This window comes from Gossypium hirsutum, chromosome D02 (genome assembly GCF_007990345.1).
Source record: "Gossypium hirsutum isolate 1008001.06 chromosome D02, Gossypium_hirsutum_v2.1, whole genome shotgun sequence".
Classification (NCBI taxonomy): Eukaryota; Viridiplantae; Streptophyta; class Magnoliopsida; order Malvales; family Malvaceae; genus Gossypium; species Gossypium hirsutum.
The window spans coordinates 25,657,402-25,677,018 of NC_053438.1; the positions used below are offsets into that span (position 1 = coordinate 25,657,402).

The 19,617-nt window shown below is 31.5% G+C and overlaps 1 protein-coding gene across 1 annotated transcript; it reads left to right on the forward strand.

Annotated features, from left to right (window-relative positions):
* Nucleotides 1–1,073: 1,073 nt before the first annotated feature.
* LOC107910629 (leucine-rich repeat receptor protein kinase HPCA1) lies at nucleotides 1,074–6,527 on the forward strand. The gene is made up of 19 exons (XM_041088725.1): nucleotides 1,074–1,577; nucleotides 1,841–1,964; nucleotides 2,035–2,106; nucleotides 2,217–2,291; nucleotides 2,380–2,451; nucleotides 2,532–2,693; nucleotides 2,798–2,872; nucleotides 2,974–3,045; nucleotides 3,155–3,226; nucleotides 3,311–3,379; nucleotides 3,476–3,550; nucleotides 3,637–3,708; nucleotides 3,813–3,947; nucleotides 4,032–4,504; nucleotides 4,596–4,745; nucleotides 4,859–4,998; nucleotides 5,076–5,295; nucleotides 5,366–5,601; nucleotides 5,727–6,527. Exons 1-19 carry the CDS (start codon nucleotides 1,493–1,495, stop codon nucleotides 6,243–6,245), a joined length of 2,898 nt encoding a protein of 965 aa, XP_040944659.1. The 5' UTR covers nucleotides 1,074–1,492; the 3' UTR covers nucleotides 6,246–6,527.
* Nucleotides 6,528–19,617: the final 13,090 nt, after the last annotated feature.

Consider the following 19,617-nt stretch of genomic DNA (forward strand, 5'->3'; position numbering starts at 1 on the left):
CTTTTCCATCTAGCAAATATTTAGTCTTTGAAATTGTAAATTAAATTTAGAGTTAAAAATTAACTTCTAAATATTTAATCGTTCAATCAATAATCATGTAAGAAAAAAATTATGAACATTTAGTTTTTCATAAGAAAAAAAATGTGAAATATTTAATTGAATTTCCTTTTGTTATATTGATAAAGATATATATTTTTTAATTTTATAAGTCAATTAAGAGATTTTAATGTGTTCTATTTATTTTTAATTATTTTTTAATTTTTAAATTCACAATAAGAAATATGTATCACTAATTGATTTAGTATCAAATCATTTACCAAACTTATTAAAAATTAAAATTATGCTAGTCTGAGTGAAAAATTATTTTTTATAAATATTAAATTATTTATATAATTTTATTATATATTATATTTTTAAAATTTGTATTTTCTATTATTTATATAATTTTATTGTATATTATTTGTATAATTTTATTGCATTTTCCGTTATCAATATAATGACGGATGACCAAAACAGAAATAAATTCAAACGTTAGTGTCTAAATTAAAAATTAAAAAAAAAGAAAGAAACAGGAACACAAGCACAATTGGGTGACCGTTTGTATAATTTAATTGATAAAAATATTTTGAGTGACCAAATAAAATTGACCCTATTTTAGAGTGAAATGGAATGTATATATATATGTTTTTATTTTTGGCCAGGCAAAACAATTTCCATGACCAACGTTTTTTTTTTTATAAAAAAAAATTGTACGAAGAATTTGACACATTTGGTAAGATATTTCATAAATATTGAACTTTGTCTCATATTTGAGTCATAAAATAATTGGCATTAGCATGCGTTGATGGTTGAAGACTGAAGGTAAGAGCAGGGCAGGAAGGGACCCACTAGTCTGCACCTACCATATAATTATCAAACATTGAGTTTTTTGCCTGTTTGCTTCAATGGAAATTAATGTGACTTTCTTTTGTCTTAAACCAGGCTCAGAAATGAATTTCATTGGCCGCTATAAAAAGTTGAGAAGGTGCTTTGTGCTAAAAAGGCCATGGTGGTAGGGCAGGCCAGGCCAGCGTAGCAAACAAGCCTATTTCTGAAATCAAATGCTAAACAGAATTTGGTCACTTTTTCTACTTTTTTTTCTAATTGAAAAAGTGATGATGACTACGATGATGATAGCTTCAAACTGGCCTTGTTTAAAGAGCTGTATTGGGGGGTACTTAAATTAGCTTCAAAGCTAAGGCAAATCAATTAAAGGAAGTAGTGAAAAGAAAGGGTAGGCCATTGCCAATGGCCACATTGCTCACTGCCTTGTTTCTCGTTTGTTGCTGCACCGCACCTACTCCATCATCTCAATCTCATATATGTTCGCATAAGGACAACATGCTGAAAATTGTCCATGCTTGTTATTCCTGTTTCAACATGACTGTGGACCTTCAAAATCTGCACTGAAAACCACTAGCCAATTAGCCATTGCCGACCCAAAGTTTCAGCCATGACACCCTTTTCATTGCTCTTATTCCTGCTTTTCTTTGCTGCAAATATTGCCTTCCTTTCTGCTGTTACAGACCCTCACGATGGTGATTACTATATCCTTGCTCTTCATTTCTTGATTTGGTTTTACTTTGTAACTTCAAGCTGTTTGATATATAATATACATACACTGTTTTATAAAATATATAGATTCTGCTTTCCAGTTTCATTGAATGTTCTTTTCTGTGATAGCATCAGAAAATTTTATTGTTAATTTCCAATGGACATCTGAGCGAAATATTTGAAATCATCATTTATTAAGTGTTTCTGTATGGTTGTTGGGAATGTAATCAAAGTGGTGCTTTTGCAGCTGCTGCTCTCCAATCTTTGAAAGATTCATGGAAAAATACACCTCCAAGCTGGGATAAGTCAGATGACCCTTGTGGAGCACCATGGGAAGGAGTCACATGCAACAGCTCAAGGGTGACTGCACTGTGAGTGGATGGTCATATTTTGTTCGCTTCTAGTGCTCATTTCCATATACTTATGTGATCTCATTCTCAGAGGATTATCAACCATGGGTCTTAAAGGGAAACTAAGTGGTGACATTGGGGGCCTAACTGAATTGAGATCCTTGTGAGTTTTCTTTGAACCCACCATTGAATTTACAACTGAACTACATTGTTCCATGAGCAATTCTCAGTCAAATCTACTACCTTCTCACTTTTAACATAATTTTACTGTAGGGACCTGTCATTTAATCGGGATCTCACCGGTTCTCTGTCGCCACGACTGGGGGATTTGGAAAAGCTGAATATCCTGTAAGAATGCTACTTTACTGATTTGATGAATCCAAGTTTCAACTGCAACTATCTTGTTGTTACATTTTCTTTGTATTCTGTTTTTCAGAATTCTAGCTGGATGTGGTTTCACTGGTAATATTCCAGAAGAACTTGGAAATCTTGCAGAGCTATCCTTCTTGTAAGAATTTCCATAGTATTTATATAGTAACATATCAGTGGCATTGGAAATTCCAAACCTTCATGCATTTTCATATGCAGGGCCCTGAATTCAAACAATTTCACTGGTAAAATACCTCCCTCATTGGGAAAGCTCTCTAAACTGTATTGGCTGGATCTTGCTGACAATCAGCTGGTGGGAGCTATCCCAGTTTCAACACCCACCTCCCCTGGATTGGACCTCCTTTTAAAGGCTAAACATTTGTAAGTTACTTTTCCAGCTTACCTTCACTTTAGTATGGTTAATGTTAAGACCATTGAGTATTTTATGAAGTAAGAGCTTCTTTTTTTTTTCTGTAAACTTGCAGCCATTTCAATAAAAATAAGCTTTCGGGTACCATTCCCCCAAAACTTTTCAGCTCTGAGATGGTACTAATACACATGTAAGTTGATATCCATCCATCCATCCATCCATCCATCCATCAATACGGTTTGTTTGGCAGCACAGCACTCCTCCTAATGGTTCCTAGTGTTCCAATGACAGACTATTTGATGGAAACCAATTAACTGGGAACATCCCATCCACATTAGGACATGTTCAGACTCTTGAAGTTCTGTGAGTAAAAGATAACACCTAAACTTGATTTTCTTTCCTTTGCGGCACTACTTGGCTGTATTAGTTTTCCTTTCTTAACACCAACTGTAATGTATCCTATCCACAACAGTCGACTGGATCGAAATGCTTTGTGGGGAGAGGTCCCTTCAAATCTCAACAACCTTACAAACATCAATGAATTGTGAGTATTTAATTTTACCTTTTCAGTTTGATTATACCGTGGTTAATGAACATATTTCCTGATGCAAATTTTGCTTCCTTTCAGGAATTTAGCACACAATAATCTTACAGGCCCTCTACCAGACTTAACCTCAATGAATACCCTCAATTATGTGTAAGTCTAATGATAGGAGTTCCAATCCTTCAGGTTGATGGTCTATGTTGTTTCCATAGTAATGAATCCTCAAACCTGATCCATCTGATTTTACAGGGATCTTAGTAATAATTCATTTGACCCAACAGAAGCTCCAGTTTGGTTCTCAACCTTATCGTCGCTCACCACTCTGTGCGTAATTTAGTCACCAAAAAGTATTCCAAGTCTTCCTTTTCAACTGTTTGTGAAAATTCACAGCAAATTTTTATAATGTGCAGTGTTATTGAACATGGATTGCTACAAGGGCCTGTACCAGAAAAGCTTTTCAGCTTCCCACAGATACAGCAAGTGTGAGTATTGACTCAAACCCAGAGTTCCCATTTCACAAATCTTTAATGTTTAAGAAAAAGAGAAGGTGCATGACTAAGTGCAGGTTATCTTTATCCTTTGACAGGAAACTACGAAACAATGCCTTCAATGGCACATTGAACCTGGGTGATAGTGTTGGCACTCAACTTCAACTTGTTGATTTGCAGAACAACCAGATTTCCTCCATAACTCTAGGATCTGGATATTCAAATACTTTAATGTAAGACATTTCATGGGAGTTAATTTTCATCAGCTAGAATGATAACCATACTTAATTTGTTTAGTATGTTATTTGTTGATTCAGACTTATAGGCAATCCTGTGTGCACAACTGCTATCTCGAATACTAATTTCTGTCAGATCCAGCAACAAAATACAAAACCCTATTCCACCAGCCTAGCTAATTGTGGAAGTAAATCATGTCCCGTTGATCAGAAGCTGAGCCCTCAAAGCTGTGAATGTGCCTATCCATTTGAAGGAACATTGTATTTCAGAGGACCCATGTTCAGGGAACTGTCTAATGTGAATATGTTCCACTCATTAGAAATGAGCCTTTGGGTCAAATTAGGCCTAACACCTGGTTCAGTTTTTCTTCAGAATCCCTTCTTCAATGTCGATGACTATCTTCAGATTCAGCTGGCACTCTTTCCATCCAGCGGAGAATACTTCAATAGATCTGAAGTTCTGAGAATTGGATTTGATTTGAGTAATCAAACCTACAAGCCTCCTCCAGAGTTTGGACCATACTATTTCATTGCTTCTCCTTATCCTTTCCCAGGTAACTTTTAACTTTACTATCAAGACTATATAACTTTGATCTTTACTGTATAAGCAACAGATTGACAAATCAAATATAAAATATGCTTCAGCCTCACATGGAACTTCTGTTAGCAAAGGAGTAATCATTTCTGTAGCAACTGGGTCAGCCATTTTGGTTCTTGGCCTCGTTGGAGTTGGAATATATGCTGTTCGGCAAAAGAAACGTGCAGAAAAAGCTATCGGATTGAGTAACCCATTTGGTAAGTAACACTTGGATCACTGTGTTTCCTATTTTAACAGCTTGGTGTAGGTAGGAACGGGCTTTTTTTACTGTGGAATTGTTACTTGTTTATTGATCTTCTATATCTTCCAGCATCTTGGGCACCAAGCGGCAAAGACAGTGGGGGTGCACCACAGTTGAAAGGAGCAAGGTGGGTTTCTTATGATGAACTTAAGAAGTGCACCAATAATTTTTCTGAAAGCAATGAACTAGGGTATGGAGGGTATGGGAAGGTAAATATCCAAGTTTGCTAGAGGGATTGTGTGATTACTGTTTGCAACTGCTGAGATAGCCTTTATGTCCTATGCAGGTATACAAAGGAACGCTCTCTGATGGACAATCTGTGGCAATTAAAAGAGCTCAGCATGGATCAATGCAGGGTGGGCTTGAATTCAAGACTGAAATTGAATTACTTTCCAGAGTTCATCACAAAAACCTTGTCGGTCTTGTTGGGTTTTGTTTTGATCAAGGAGAGCAAATGCTGGTTTATGAATTTATGGCCAATGGAACACTTCGAGAGAGCCTGTCTGGTAAGTTTAAGTTATGCACAAGGCCTAACATGAGCTCTTCTGATATCTGACATGGAGTCATGTGTTGTAGGGAGATCTGGCATTTATCTTGACTGGAAAAGGAGACTCCGGATAGCTCTTGGCTCAGCTAGAGGTCTAGCTTACCTACATGAGCTTGCAAATCCTCCCATTATCCACAGAGATATTAAGTCCACCAACATTTTGTTGGATGAAAATTTAACCGCAAAGGTTGCGGACTTTGGCTTGTCGAAATTGGTATCAGACAGTTCAAAGGGCCATGTTTCAACCCAAGTTAAAGGCACATTGGTGAGTTCCTTTTAACATGCTTCTATTATATATATAAGTACTTCACCCTCGATAGCATGATATGATATGATAATGAAACATGCAGAGATTCCAAAAATGTTTGAATTTTATTTGTTTCATTGTAGGGTTATTTAGATCCTGAATATTACATGACCCAGCAATTAACCGAGAAGAGTGATGTTTATAGCTTTGGAGTGGTAATGCTTGAACTCATAACAGCTAAGCAACCAATCGAGAAAGGTAAGTACGTAGTGCGGGAGGTGCGAAGCGTGATGGATATGAAGGATGACGAGCATTACGGATTGAGGGAGTTAATGGATCCAAGCATAAGAAGCTCGGGAAATCTACTAGGATTTGGGAAATTCTTGGAGTTGGCAATGCAATGTGTTGAAGATTCAGCTACAGATCGTCCAACAATGAGCGACGTGGTAAAGGCCATTGAAACCATTCTGCAAAACGATGGGATGAATACAAACTCCACTACTTCTGCCTCGTCCTCTGCCACTGATTTCGGAGTTGCAAAAGGTTCTCTTAGGCATCCTTATGCCGATGCTTTACCTAAGAAAGAGGTCAACGTCAGTGATAGTGATGCTTTCGACTACAGTGGAGGATACACACTTTCCGCAAAAGTTGAACCCAAATAGATCACCCAATTTCCTCCACCATCTTCTTCAATTCTTTTTTTTTCTCTAGGAATCTTCGCAAGTTTTTTTTTTCCTTCTAGATCACCGTCTCCTTTATATATATACATATGAAAGGGAGTTACTATTACACAGATATATATATAGGTTATATATATACACAAGCAAGGAAGACTTAATTTAGTGAAAGGTATGACTGCATTTCCATAAGTGATCCTGTTTACTGCTAGATATGTAACAGTACCATCTTTCATTTTTGTATGAAACTTTTTTTTTTGGGGATAAACCAAGTATTTCTAACATTAGTGTTGTATGTTTTTTATCATCACTTAAAATAGTACTACTCTCTAATTTTTTAAAATTAACAAAATTATCTTATTTAATTCTTAAATTTTATTATTTATTTAATCTTGCTGGAACATTTTCAAATATTTATAATACACTAATAATTATAAATGAATTATTGTAATTAATCAAAAGTTATATTATTTAATTTTTTGAAAAAGAATTATAACTATTTAAATAATATTATTTGAATAGTTATAATATTAAATGAATAATTATGTGTTTATTTTAAAGACATTATTATTCAGAAAGACACCTATTGATGAAAAATGTCTCTATGAAGAGATATTAAAATTTCTATAAATAGGAATGAGATTTTATTTAGAAATCACACCAACAAATTTTAATATTCTTTCTTTTCTTCCTTCATTTTCTAATATTATTAGATTATTCTATAAAGTATTACTGCAGAAATCATTTATAGAAATTGAGTTTCTTGTCATACATTACTTAGTAATGGGTTATTCTCGTCAGTGCAAAACGCAAATAGTCATTGGCTTCATTGTATCCTCGAGGTTAATTTGCTTGGAACTCATTTGCAAACCAAAATAGGTGGGGGCGAATATAACTTTAAAGATAGTGACTTGATACACGCCTTGGAGCCTTATCCTATTTCTTCTTTTTCTGTTTGAGTTCCGTTCGTGTGTTCGAAATTTTCTTCACCGGAGAATAAGTTAATAGCAATTTACATTATACTAATCTACATTAAGATTATTAGCAAGGTTGCCTATGCCTTTTGGTCTCCATGTTATCCACCAAGCTCCACAAAGTTTGAATCAATATTTCTTTGTTGATATTATGGAGTCTCAATACCAAGGATGTGCTCTAGCCGTATTTGTTGGAACATTTTCAAATATTTATAATGTTCCAATAACTATAAATGAATGAGTGTAATTAATCAAAAGTTATATTATTTGATTTTTTTTAAAATATAACTATTTAAATAACATTATTTGAACAGTTATAATATTAAATGAATAATTATGTGTTTATTTTAAAGACATTATTATTCAGAAAAACACTTATTGATGAAATATGTCTTTATGAAGAGACATTAAAATTTCTATAAATAGAAATGAAATTTCATTTGGAAAATACACCAACAAATTCTAATATTCTTTCCTTCCTTCATTTTATAATATTATTAGATTATTTTATAAAGTATTATTAAAATTTCTATAAATAGAAATGAAATTTCATTTGGAAAATACACCAACAAATTCTAATATTCTTTCCTTCCTTCATTTTATAATATTATTAGATTATTTTATAAAGTATTATTATAGAAATCCTTTATAGAAATTGAGTTTCTTGTCATACATTGCTCAGTGTGTAGTAGGCTATTCTGTTCAGTGCAAAATGCAAATAGTCATTGACTTCATTGTATCCTCGAGGTTAATTTGCTTGGAACTCATTTGCACACCGAAAATAGGTGGGGGCGAATATAACCTTAAGGATAGTGACTTGATACACGCATTGAAGCCTTGTCCTATTTCTTCTTTTTCTGTTCGATTTCCGTTCGTGTATTCGAGATTTTCTTCACCGGAGATTTGTACTAACAGTGTTTAGGCCTTGTGCCTACTTTTCTATAGCAAAAATAAAATAATCTTAAGATTAATATATTTTTATTCATTTATATACATTTAAAATTGATTAAACATCTCTATTTAGTATGTTACTTCTATTAATTTTTTTAAATTTAAATGAATTAAATATTTAAAAGTAAAGTTCATTAATTTAATTAAAATATAAACAGTTAACTTTCAATTATGTCGTTAAATTCTAAAATTTTTAAATTGATTTTCTTAAAATAAAAATTGTTAAATAAAAACGGTGAGAAAAAAATGATAAAAAAACATAATCATCTTTAGTATAAAATTATCATTAAACATTTAGGGTAAATTACATAGTTGGTCACTTAAGTATTAATATTTTTCTGTTTTTGATTACCCAACTTCAAAATTTTATTTCTTCATTGATGTTGTTAATATTGAATTTTCTTGTAACTCCATTAAATTATTAGTGGTATATTGACTTGACATTTTTTTTCATTAATATAATAACAAATTTAAACCTCAATTTTTACACATTTTTTCAATTTTGATTTTAATTTTAAAAAAATTTAAAGAAAAAACACAATTTTTCAAAATTTTTAAAATGTTTTCAAAAAATATAAAATATATAAAATTTTTTAGATTTTTTTAAAAATACATAAAAATTATAAAATATTAAAAAAATTCATATAAGCTTATAAAACCTTCCCTTTTCCTAAATAAGTCACTAATCATTTGTATGTTGTGATAGTTTTGTCCATTGCTTACCCTATTTATGTAAAAATAGTTGTCTCTTTTATTATAGTAATTTTCGTTCTACTGTTAAATGGATTAATTCAATCAATGTACTATTAAAATTGAGTAAGATGTCAATTGAGTCTTAGTTTGACTGACATGAGTATTATTGCCAATGTAAGATGATGTAGATTTGAGTGCGCTGAAATACATTATCCTCTTATCTATAGGTTGAGGAGGGACTATGAATAGTTCTAGGTATTGTGTCAAAAAAAAGTATATATAAACATAACTTATAATAAGATTATTCGAATAAGATCAAATTTTAACAAAATTAAATTACTATTTAAAAATGACTTGATACGTTGTTCAACTTTAAACAAATAATTAATCCATTATTTACTCCTAAAAATTGGCCCAAATATCACCTTGGTATATAATTTTTTTTAAATCAGTTTATTACTTAAAATTTCAAATCGTTAAACACTTCACCCCAAATGTTAACAAGGTTATGAAAAAAATGGCATGATACAGTCCCAACGTGCAACCTCATATAATGTCTTTTTGTTAAATAAATTTGAAAAAAATAGGAAAAACTTTTTAAAAAGAAAACAAATCTCAAAAACCTAAAAAATAAATAAAATTTTTTTTAAAGATTTTTCTGAATTCCTATTTTTCTATAAGCGCCATACTATCAAACCAAAAAGATATAACCAAGGAACCGAGAAACTTAAATCCCACTCATAATTTCCCAAATTTGACTCAACTCAGTCTAGGAAATTTTTTGAAAAACACTGTGGTTGGCAATTTATAGGCTCGAGATTTAACCAAACCTCTTTAATGGCATACGGACAACATACAATATATCTTCATACACCTCCTTTTTAAAAACACATAAAATACAAAAAGTCATTAAAAAAATCTCAAAAAATTTAAAAACTAGAAAATATAAAAAATTTCCAGAAATTAAGAAAATGCATACATTTTTCTTTTTTTTTTAATACAAAAAAAATACAAGAAGCAAAATTCAAAAATAGAAAAATAATATAAAAAACGCAAAATAATATAAATATAAAGTATCTATAGTAATTTTGAACAACCTTATTTTTTTCCAGAAAGTTTTTAATGAATTTTTTTATATTCAGTTGAATGAACTTAGAGTTGTCATGATCATTATTCACTGCATCTTGGATGCTAAAGCAAGTCTTCTAGATACTATTCTCAACAAATCTGCCTAACTTTTAGGTTTATAAAACAAAACTCCTATGGATGAATTGTGAATTTTAGAAAATACCAACAAACCAAAATAAATAGCCAAACATATGAAATTGTTCATTGAAAAATGTGCAAAATGCAGTTAATTGGAGTCCCAATAGTACATCATGAAATGTTGAGGATTGACCTGATTAAGTAATGAGCAAATAAAAATAATGGAAGAAATTGGAAATTTGAACACATAAATTAACGTGAAAAACCCTCTCCAAAGAGGATAAAAAATTGCAGGTAAAGATAATTTTACTATAGTGACAAAAGAACGAAGAATACAAAAGATGAAGATAAAAATTAAACCCCAAAACTCGAAAAAAAAACCTCAAAATGTAAACACAAAATTCTCTAAAAGTGTTATGAGTTCTAGTCTTTAATGGGTGTATTTTTTAAAGTTGTAAAAGAGTCTATTTATAGGCTAAATTCGTAGGTCAAATAATAATAAAATAATCTAGATTAATCAGAGTTCGACTGAAACAAATAAACAGAGTTTAACTGGGAGATTACCGTTCAAATTTGACTGAAATACGTGGCATACTCAACAAATCTCCACTTTGACTCGTATTTCTATAACGCCATCTTTGCTAAAGCCCTCCATGGGCCTATCTTGAACTATGTAGGGAATTAACTAAGTCAAATCTGTGCTTAAAAACTGGAAGACTTCTAGACTTCGACTTGTGTACTACCAAATCAAAACTAAGCCGGAACTGATTTTCACGAACACAATGCTCTAACTTTTCAAAACCTTCATCCAAAAGAGAATCTTTCTTCAACGAAACAATCATACCTTTTTCCCTTCTATGACCAAGTCGCCTCCGCTCCAAACGAGTTGACTTCAACTCTATAACAGACAAGGGATGTCCGGTTTCACCGGTCACTATAGAACCTTTCAAAATATAAAGACTATCCTTTTACCTTTTAACAAAATGAGAGCCCCACAAGACACCTTAATGCCACTCGAATCGATATTGATTTTGTAACCTTTCGAGTCTAAAATACTTAAGGAGATGAGATTCTTTCATAAATTAGGTACATACCTGACATCTGAGGGTGTCCTAACCGTCCTATTGTGCATCCTAAATTTAACAGTACCAATACCGATTACCCTACTGGATGAATCGTTTCCCATGCGCACAACTCCACCTTCAACCAAATTATATGTGGACAATCATTCTCTGTTGGGACACATATGGAAAGAACATCCCAAATCTAGGATCCACTCGGACATAAGCTCGGAGCTATCACTCATTGACACTAACAAGAAATCATCACCATTTTCATCAGCCAAATCAGCACTAGCTACATCTTCCTTGTTACTCTCAATAGCCCTTTTATTTCACAATTTATAACAATATGCTTTGACGTGACCTAACTTATTACAATACCGGCACCTTTTGTCTTGTTTCTTTGATGCTACCAAAACGGAAGCTTGCCTATCTTCCTTGCTATCCGAACTATACTCATGGTTGAGTTTATTTTTACTCAACAAATGATCCTTTACATCCTTGAACTAGAGTTTGTCTTTGGCATAAATCAGGGTCTCCCTGAAAGACTTCTATGATGAGGGTAAAGAGCACAATAATAGCATAGTCTGATTTTCATCGTCAATCTTAACCTCAACATTCTTTAAATCATTCAAAAGAGTAATAAATTGACTAATATGATCTCTAAGAAACTCACATTCGTTCATGTGAAACGTAAATAAATGTTGTTTCAACACTTAATGGTTAGCTAGAGACTTAGTCGCATAAAGAGTTTCTAACCTTTTTCACAAGGCGGATGAGGTTTTCTCCATCAATACCTCTTACAATACCTTATTCGCGAGACACAACTGGATTGCAGACAAGGCCTTTCCATCAAGCTCTTCCTATTCTATCTGATTTAGATTCTCAGTTTTTTTCTCCGTAACGAGTTTTTTCAGGTCGATCTGAACTATAATTGCCATCATCTAAACTTGCCACAGATTGAAATTTGTGATACCATCGAACTTCTCAATGTCAAACTTTGTTAGTGCCATCTCTGAATGGGTCAATCTACAAAAATTGAACTAGCTTTGATACCACTTGTTGGGGATCGGCTCGATTAAGCAACGGACAAATAAAAATAGTAGAAGAAATTAAGAATTTGAACACACAAATTTAATGTGGAAAAACGCCTCTAAAGAGGATAAAAAACCACGGGTAAAAATAATTTTACTATAATGGCAACAGAATGAAGAGTACAAAAGATGGAGATAAAAACTAAGCCTTGAAACCCAAAAACAAAAAACCTTCAAAACGTAAACACAAAATTCTCCAAAAGTGTTATGAGTTCTAATATTTAATGAGTGTATTTTCTAAGGTTATAAAAGAGCCTATTTATAAGCTAAATTCGTAGGTCAAATAATAATAAAATAATCTAGACTAATCAGAATTCCATTGAAACAAATAAATAAAGTTTAACTAAAAAATTATTTTTCAAATTTGACTGAAATACGTGGCATACTCAAAGTAGACAATAGCAATGGTCCAATTTAATGCATTGTGACCAGAGAATAAACTAAAAAATTTTAAATAAAAAAGAAGAAGATATTTTTACTTTCCTTTTATCAAAAGAAATTTAAACATAGAGAGAAGTGATTTTATTTTCAAAGCATTAAAAAATAAAACGAGAAATGGAAGCTCCCATACTAAAACATGGTAAAATTTCCGGATCTTTGTTGAGAATTTTTCCCTAAATTTTGCTTCTTCTTTTTTTTTTTAACTTCCTTTCCTAATTTTTTTAATTTTAATTTGCAAAAAAATCGGAAAAAATAGAAAAAAGATTCGATATATTATAAATATTTTATTATTATAAAGTGATGTAATTTAAGATAAAAAGTTAAATGTAATTTAGGACTCTAGTACCTATTAAGAATATAATTTTATATTACTTATACTTGTTATAGTTATAAATATAAACTTTAGAGTATTATTTTAAATATCATATTAATAAATAAAATATGTACTTTTCTCTCTCTCTTTTTTTTTAATATATTATTCAGTTTACTTTCTTTATTCTCTATTTTATAACATATTACTAACAAGATTGTGAAAACATTAAATAACAAGAATTGTATGTATCGAATGGTGAAGCATCTCAATATTATGTAGAAATATTACTAATACATGTGTCATACCACTTTTAATTACTAGAAATATGTGTTATTTGAGTTAATTTAATTAAGTTGGTATCACTTTACTTTTGACACAAAATTTAATAAAATATTTAATATTAGTAAAGATATAATTGATGGGTGTAATATTACATGCATAATAAAATTAAAATATAAATACTATGGTAAACTTAATATTTTAATAAAGTAAATATCACGGGTTCAAATCTCACCGGATGTAAATTTTTATTGGCTTTTTCTTTAAAAAATAAAAAAGACTAAAGTATCATTGAATACTATAACTTATTTTGATTATGAAAGGTTATTTTCATAATTTCCTTAACCGAGTTAATACCTGATTGGCTCATGATACCAACTCAGTCAGAAACTTAAATAATAGTATAGATATACAATTAATCAAGGTAATATCATTTGTATAATATAATTAAAATGCAAATATTATATATTAAAATAAATTTTTTAGTTTAGTGGTAAAATTAATATTTTATCGAAGTAAATAGCATGGGTTTAAATGTCACCACATTTAAGTTTTTATTAATTTTAAAAAAAATGACTAAAATATCCTTGAATAATATACCTTATGTTAATTATGGAAGGGTGTTTTTGTAATTCTTTAAACAAGTAGGTGTCCAGTTGACTCGTTACATCAATTATAGATTTAAATAATAGTATAGATACAATTGATGGAGGTATTAATGTATGCATTATACATTTAAAATGTAAATAATATGTTAAATCAAGGATTTAAATAATATGTTTATTGAAAAAATTAATATTTTGTTGAAGTATAGAACATGAATTCAAATATCACTAGATGCAAATTTTAAAATAAAAAGAGACATTTTGTAACATCCAATAATATAATTTATTTTAATTATAGAAAGACATTTTGTAATTTTTCTAACTGGCCCAGTTAATTAATTGATGGAGGTATTAACATATGCACAATACAATTAAAATGTCAATAATATATTAAAATAAAGTTTTAGTTTAGTGCTAAAATTAATATTTTATTGAATCAAATAGTATGGGTTCAAATCCTATGATATGTAATTTTTTTTTGGCTTTAAAAAAAGAGGCTAAAACACACTTGAATAATATAAATTATTGTTAGACAAAACACATTAGTGAACAAAATAAATTAATTATAAATAAACACATATGAAATAAAATATAAATAGAATGATTTATAATTAATTTATCAAATACGAAAATCAAATAAAACCATAATAAACAGTTGAAATAAAGAAGATTTGAGATTTTACGAAACGCTGAGGCCTATGAAACATAGTTTTCTTAGGACAGATTCGGCCGCTCCTGCGGTACTTGGAGTAACGTTGATCGAATGTCTCCCAGGATACAACAACAACAGTGATCAAAGTAGCAGCACCTCTACAACGATCAACAAACGAACAATGCCTTTTTCTATCACCGGAATGTTTGAAAATACAAACGAGGAAAAGGAAGAGTTTTGAGAGTAACAGGGTCTCGGCAAGAGAAATTATCAGAGAATATGGGTGTGTAAAAACCCTTCAGAAATCATGGCCTTTTATAGGCATGGAGAGTATTGGAATTTTGGACCTACACCCCCTGCGCGCGAGGTAAGATTACAAGCTTAGTCATTCAATTAACTTTTAAGAGAGTTCTCATATATAAACATATCTCACACTTGGTATCTAACCAAGTTGAGATATAAGCCTTTACTTTTCCTCAACAATATTTACAAGTAACTTACTTTCAGCATCAATTTCTCATTCACCACTCAACCATTTTGAGCACATGATATATCATTGTAAATGTCTCATTGAGTAGAATATGAAACCATAATTTTATGATTCAACTCTCCACCTTTACCTATTGAGAATATGTCTCAAAGTTCCCATAAAACAATTTTTCCAACACTTATTTTAATTATGGAAAAATATTTTTGTAATTTTCTAAATCGAGTTGGTGCTTAGCTGACTCATGACACCAACTCGGTTAGGGGATTAAATAATTGTATATATAAAACATTTTAAGATAAAACTTTGGTTGTGTGGTAAAATTAGAATTTTATCAACACAAATAGTATGAGTTTAAATCCCACAACATGCAAATATTTTATTGATTTTTTAAAAAAATATAAAAAGAATAAAGTGTCCTAGAATAATATAACTTATTTTTAATAAGAAATAACATTTTTGTAATTTTCCTAACTGAGTTGATGCTCAGTTAACTCGTGACACAAACTTAGTTAGAGGTTTAAATAATCTATTCTATTATTTAAGCCCCTGACTAGGTTTCACAAGTCAACCGAACACCTACTCAGTTAGAGAAATTATAAAAATATCATTTCATATTTAAATAAGTTATATTATTTGAGGGTAATTTAGTCTTTTTATTTATAAAAGAACAATAAAAAATATGTATATTTTAGGATTTAAACCCACACCAATTGCATTGGTAAAATTTTAAACTTACCGCTCAACCAAAGCTCTATTTTAAACTTTTTATACATTTTAATTTTATTATGCACACTTAATTAACCTTACCAATTGTATATCTATACTATTATTTAAGTCCTTAATTGAGTTGCTGTTACAAGTCAACAAGTCATCAATTATGTTAGAAAAATTACAAAAATATTCTTTCGCATTTTAAAAAAGTTATATTATTTGAAGTTAATTTAGCTTTTTTATTTATAGAAGAACAAAAAATTTGTATTGTGAGATTTAAATTCACACCAATTACCTTGATACTATAACACCCCAAATTACATAGGGTTAGAATTAATAAAATTACTAAGAAATGAGCTTTGCTTTTGATGGTTAAGAGCTTAGTATATTGCCTAAAGAATCAAGGGCCAAGCTCCAATCTTCTTATTTTCTTCTATTTTTTTTTCAACAACAAGGACCAAGGCCAACTAAGTTATATAATAAATGTGGTAGAAATAAGTTAAGATTGGGTAGTGACCCAAATGGTAAGGCCTTGCATTCCCCCTCACTTATTAGGTTTAAGCCATACTAAACTCATTTTCTTTCTTTTTTTTCATTTTCAGTAAAAAGGAGTACTTTACCATTCAAACCCTCAAATTTCTAAAACCCTATGTATTCAATAACTTTTCCTAATTATACATTGCTTTTAATTCCTTTTCAAACCCTAAATAGAAATTTTTCTCTTCTCTTTAAATTCCACTTTTTCTTTTATTTTCCCCTTTTCTTTCCATAAAATTTTACATTCTTTGCTGGAAATTAATCTCTTGGAAACCTAAATCTAAATCGATTCACAATTTCACCCATTCTTCCTTCAAGCATTGAATTTAACATCGATCATCCTTGAAATCTCATCAAAAGATTGGTAAGTACTCTAGTTTCAGTAGTATGACATCATTCAAATAATGACAATACAAATCTGAAAACTTTGTTGATACATAAGCGTGAATATATATGTAGGTATGTGCATGGATATGATTATTGTGGGCAAATTTGAGAATTTGGTTAATTCTAAAAACTGCTATTATGAGTTTTGACATATTAATGATGGTTGCATTTGAAAATCTAATACTCTGAACTGAACTGCTATTTATGATTATTTTTTGCAATGTTAATTAATGTGTCTTAATAATTGTTGCATTGATTTTATTGTAAATGAACTTACACTGAGCATCAAAGCTCACCCCCTTAAATTTTCATCATTACAGATAACCCATCAGGTTATGACGCAGGCACGACATTTGGAGGGTCTTGGCATAATCTATTTTTTTTACCAATTTGCTAAGGCTTTATCTTTTGATTTATTTTATTATTCGCAGACTGTAATATTTTATCTCAAACTATGTCATGAGACTTAGGACTTAGGTTTTTTTTTATTCTACATGACATTTTATTTGAATTCTTAAGATATTATGTTTTGATTATTAATTAGTACGCAGGAACATCAGTTTTTATTAAATACACAAGTAAATGCCATCTTTTTCGCTACTAGATGATAATTAAAACGTTGAGGAATAATAAATCGACATTTGAATTGAGTTTTCTACTAAATTAATTAAATATTTTAAAATAACTGTTTTCAAAAACTCTGATAACCCTGTTAGGCCATTTCGGTGGCCGATGCAGTCTCTCAAATTCGAGTCTTGTAACACCCTAAAACCTGGCCTAGGAGTTTAGACCGAATTTTAGAGGTCACATTGATCACTGAAGTGATCTAAAACAATTTTACAAAACAAGTTATTAAAATCTTATTCGAACATACTTATTAAAATCGAACTAAACCATTTAGCCCTTTTAGGATTCAAAATAGAGAATTCAAGTCACGTTGAAGGCGCTCGGAAATAAAGTTCCAAAGTTTCTAGAAATAAAAAAAACTACTTACGAAAATCCAAAATTCGATTGTACAACAGTTTTTATAGCTGTTTACAGTCTGAAATGGTTCACAAATTTAAAAAAAATCTGAAAAGTCCTTTTATTAGTCTGGCTTAAAACATGTCACTTCGAGACCTCCGGCATGCCAAGTCCAGCTACAGAAAACAAGAGTATCTGCAAAGGGATAAACTAATGGGGGTGAGCTACACGAGCTCAGTGTGAGTTAAAAAATGATAGATAAACGAACACCAAAATGTCACAGTTAAAAAAATAAAACTTAATGGCAATCCGATGTACGAATAGTCTTCACAAACAAATCAAACGTATCAGTACTGAAACACCTCGAGCTACAAACAATTAGTCTCGCAATTAGACAGACAGACAGAATGTGAAATGAATGCAACAAGTAATAAAACCCACCCAACTAGCCAAACACCTCTCCGTCCCCTAATCACACCCCAAAAAGAGCTAATTAAGCTCATCCAACCATGCACACCACATAAGACCCCGAAAGGCCCATCCAACCCTACACACCAAGTATGTGGACTAAGCCACTTAGATAATAATACACAGTAATGACAGACTTATAGATACAGAGTATGGAATTAGAAATGCACACATTCAAATGCCCAGAATCAGAATCAGATATAACATAACATCAATTAACACTCAATCGAATCGCTTAATTAGAGCTATAATTGCGAATAACGCACAAGTCCAGGTCGAAACAAAGTCACAACCACCCTTACAAAGACCTAGCCAAGGGTTAGAATACACAGAATCATAATCAGATAAAAAACGGACACAATACAAAAATTGGCGACATAAGGCCACACGGTCATGTGCCTCGGCCGTGTGGAAGTGCCCAGGCTGTGTGGGGGTTTACACGCCCATGTGAAGGCCACATATGCCCGTGTGAAGGCTACACACACGCCCGTGTGAGCAGTCCCATGTAACTCACTGTCTAAAAGTGCTAAAAATTAAGAGCAGAGAAGACACGCCCGTGTGGGGACACATGCCCATGTGGCCAAGCCGTGTAGCACCAAAAACCATCGAAAACCCTAAATTCCTAATTACACACGGCTGTGTGGGGCACATGCCCGTGTGGCCACCCATATGGTCACGAAACCACATCGAAACAGCCTAAAAAACATGTAATTCACCACAATTCAAAACCAAAACAACACTTCGACCAGTCAATTTCAGAAATACACAAAAAATTTTGAATTTTCGCAGAACCCAAGCAGCAATTCGATAAAGGAATCGAAGAGTTTCTAAACACACACCTGGTTTCGTGAACCAAAGCCCCCGAATGGATCGGACATCACCACCTACCTGATTGAAATCTCAATTCCACAAACAACTAATCTAATAACTCGACTAATTTAATTTAAAAGTCATAGAAAGACATACCAAAAGACGACACTTACCCGATTCAAACTCCTATTAGACGAAAATGTGAGGCAATGACATGTGAAGTCGGAAAGAAAATAAGAAGAACAATCTACAATGATTCCTAAAAACAAAACCACCAAGAAGACGAAAGGGAGAAGGAGGAGAAAATAAAAAGAAAAAACAAACGTGCTAGAAAGGGAGAGAAAAACGTGTTTAAAATATTTTTTTAATTCACTAACTAAAATAAGATAAACAAACAAACAAATAAATACATAAATACATAAATACATAAAATAAAAACAAAAATACATAAATATCTAAAATAAAATTATCCTACAAACACACACGAAGGTTCGAACCCAAAACCTAGAAGCAAACTAACACACAACAAACCACCAAACCAGCAGACCCATTCTGACATAAAACACAGCAACAAACCCAATTGTCTGATCTAGCCACTGACCCTACCTACAAATCACAAAACTTCTAACCCCAAAATCCAGGGTGTTATAGGTCTAACGTCTAGGCCGGGTTGGGGAGGTTACATGTAAAACCTTGAATAACCAAAGCTCTATTTTGATCCT